We start from the raw sequence: 3388 nt of genomic DNA on the forward strand, positions 1-3388 counted from the left end.
GGAGTCCCTTCCTCATACGCAAGAGTCCTCACTACCTACCTGCCTGCCTGAGGGCCGAGGGTGGGTAAACCAAGGAACTTAGAGTGGATTCCCCTCTCCTGTTCTGCCTTTCTCGCAGATTAGCATCTTGCCTTAAGAAGTTGGACAGCAGGATCATCTAGAGCAGGTTAGATGTATCCATTCTTCAAGGCAAGAATCAGGGTACTGTCCTGTTTTAGCATAAATGAACCACACTGAATTGGGTTCTCTCTTTCAGTAACCCTTGACCAGGTATCAGGAAGTGGGAGGTGCCCTTACTGCCTTCTGTTCCACTTCAGAGACACAGAAAGTTGTTCTGAGGATTTACCTCAGGCAAGAGAAGGCATGCACAGTGAAGCCATGTATATTCTTCCTTTAGGCCATGATATATGCAGTACCACTATACTTTGACCACAGAGCATTCCCCAAGCAAAATCCTCTAACAGGGATTTGAGAGCTGACCAAGTAGCTGCTGTCAGAATCCACTCACCTTCTTGCTTTCTCCCTAAGTCCTGTGAGTCTTCATCCCTGTGACCTCCAAGGTGTCCTGTCTGTGATCTCAAGTATATTCAACATGGATCCTCCTAAGAAGAGCCAGAACTTCAATGTCCTGGACAGTACTCAGTCCCAAAGCAAGCCAGGGGACCTGAAGGGTACCCATGTCCCCATAGCAAATGTGGGGGAGGTGGTGGCCACTGCCTCAACCTTAGGGGATGTGTCTGTGCGAGGAATGCTGAGATCATCTCAGAGTTCTCAGAGTGCCTCCTATCGTCCTATTGTCATGCACTTCATTGCAGGGGTACCATCTGCTGTAGGGTCTCATAACCAATCGAGGGAAGTGGCCAGTGCAGTGTTCCCTACACAGGAAGCAATAAGTAGAAAGGTAGTTAGTCTGGTGCACTTCCTCCTTTTCAAGTGTCGAAATAACCAAATAGTAACTAAGGCAGAAATGCTGGCTGAGATCACAAGAGCTTATGAGTTGTCCTACCACGTGATATTTACTAAGGCCTCTGATTGCATGTGGCTATTGTTTGGCACTGACGTTATAGAAGTGTACCCCCTTGTCCACTCCTACTTTTTTGTCCCTGCACTGGGGATCACCTATGACAGGATGAAGCATGGCCTTCCAGGCATACCCAAGACAGGCCTTGTCATCATTGTGCTATGCATCATCTTCTTGCATGACAATTGTGTCAGTGAGGAGGAGTTGTGGCCTTTATTGAATAACATAGGGCTGTATGCTGGGAGCGAACATTTCATGTATGGGGAGCCCAGGAAACTCATCACTGAGCATTTTGTGCAGGAAGGGTACCTGGAATACAGACTGGTGCCGGGCAGCCTCCCTCCTAGCCGTGACTTCCTGTGGGGCCCAAGGGCCCGTGCCGAAAACACCAAGATGAAAGTCTGGATGTTTTTTGCCAGCATAGTTAGGCAGCATCCCAGATCCAATCCCTTCAGGTATGCAGAGGCTTTGGTAGAAGAGCTACTGAGGTCCTAGGTCAGGAGCACCTTGCAAATGGTACCTCTGCTCTGACTGGCACCCCATTCTAGTGCACTGGCAGTGCACATCCAACATCAGGTCAGGCAGAGTCATTGGTCTAAGAACTATACCCTCATTTCAGAGCTGTTGGGAGGAGTTCCATCCTATTTCTCCTTTTATGACTGGGTGTCTTGGGGTTTCTTGCTGTACCAAAATGCTGTTACTTTTAATACAAGATTCCTTGGCTGTAGACGTTTCCCCTTTATGAATGGAATTACTAAAACCTGTATTCTTGATCCAGACTAGGAGAGTCTTATTATTTAAAAAAAAAGGAGGTTGCCTCCTTCTGTCTAACTTGTACAATGTCACTGATTTCATGGCATTTGAAATGGAAATTTTTTGACAATGCAAAGAACTTCACAATATTTTGAACAACAAAATAAATTTCTTCTTGATTTCTTCATCTCTTTCTATTTAATTTCTCATTACAAAATGAAATCAAAAGGGAATTGCTACCCTAAATCTTCAGTGAGCACATGGTCTCTCTAAGGCTCTGTGTTAGGGAGACATGGGAGAAGTCAGATCTGTCAGTACCCACAGGATGTGTGAGTGCAGAGGAAGCAGACTTGCAAGGGAGCCATCAAGAAATGCTTTAGATCGGAAGTCCAAGCACAGGAAAGCAGCAGTGTGCTCTCTAAGCAAGAGCAGCCACATGTCAATGCCATAAAGAAGGCAGTTGTAAGTGTGGAAAATGAGAAAGAAGCTGAGACCAGGTCTTTCGGGGTGGGGTGGGGGGAGTTGTGGTGAACTTAGAGTAGAGAGATGGGGAAAGTGCTCTGAGCAATCCCTGCTCCTTAGTAACTTGGCAGGAAAGAGTCAGCCTGGAGTGTCCTTCAGAGATTAAACATCAACACAAACATCTGCAAACCCCTAGGCTGAAACAATCAATCAAAACCCAAACAAAGTAGGCAGAGAATACTGTCCTGGTGCAGGATCTGGAATTACAGCTGAGCACACCACATGCACTGCAGGGCTGACCCCCAACCTCTGGAAGAGGTTTGTGAGTCATGGTGGAATTGTGGAAAAGTGGATCTTAGAACTCCCCCTCCTCTGCCTCCTTGGTCAGGAGAGGCAGAGCTGACTATTCAGATAACTCAATCGTTTCTCACTTGGACGAGTGTTTTACCTGCACATATGACTGCACTACATATGACCCTGGTGTCCCCAGGGGTCAGGAGAGGGTGACTAATTTCACAAAACTGAACTTTTCGAGGTTGTAATCCTCCATGTGAGTGTTGGAAGCTAAACCCTGGTCCTCTACCAGAGCAGTAAGGGCTATTAACCACTGAACAAAACCTCTAGCCCCAGTTCCATTTAACAAGCATTTGTGTGTGTTAAGTGTGAGTGCATAAGTATGCAGGTCTTGGTGGAAGTGTGGACATAAGAAAATGGCTTTCCAATGGATTCCCAGATTTCTCAAGGTCAAGTCAACATCTTTGCTGGTTTTAATGGCTCCCACTCCAGGCAGGGTCACTGTCATTTTTACTGCTGCCTGCAATGATCCAGCATGGCTGACCTGAGAAACTGTGGTTCATTCCCATGCCTGTCTGCCTAACACCTCACCAAGGATGTGTTGTGGCCTTTACTCTGCCTCAACCCTTTGGGGCTAAGTGCTCTGGTCAAGAGAGAGAGTTGGTGGGGCTGGAGGGGCAAGCGACTTGAAGAATGGAGACAAGACAGGGTGTGATCAAGTCTCTTTTTGTTCAAGTCTCTTTCAAGTCTCTTCTATTTTCTCAAGTCTCTCCTATTGAAGGGAATTCTGAGGTATTTATATACACAAGCAGGAGAACACAGGTGAAAACACTTTACCACATGCACCATACAGCTGGG

General features: G+C 46.7%; 1 protein-coding gene across 1 annotated transcript; it reads left to right on the plus strand.

Annotated features, from left to right (window-relative positions):
• Window positions 1–592: 592 nt before the first annotated feature.
• LOC117695177 (melanoma-associated antigen 10-like) lies at window positions 593–1516 on the plus strand. Its single transcript, XM_034486028.1, has one exon. It carries the CDS (start codon window positions 593–595, stop codon window positions 1514–1516), a length of 924 nt encoding a protein of 307 aa, XP_034341919.1.
• The last annotated feature ends 1872 nt before the right edge of the window (window positions 1517–3388 follow it).

The sequence above is a fragment of the Arvicanthis niloticus genome, chromosome X (genome assembly GCF_011762505.2).
Source record: "Arvicanthis niloticus isolate mArvNil1 chromosome X, mArvNil1.pat.X, whole genome shotgun sequence".
NCBI lineage: Eukaryota > Metazoa > Chordata > Mammalia > Rodentia > Muridae > Arvicanthis > Arvicanthis niloticus.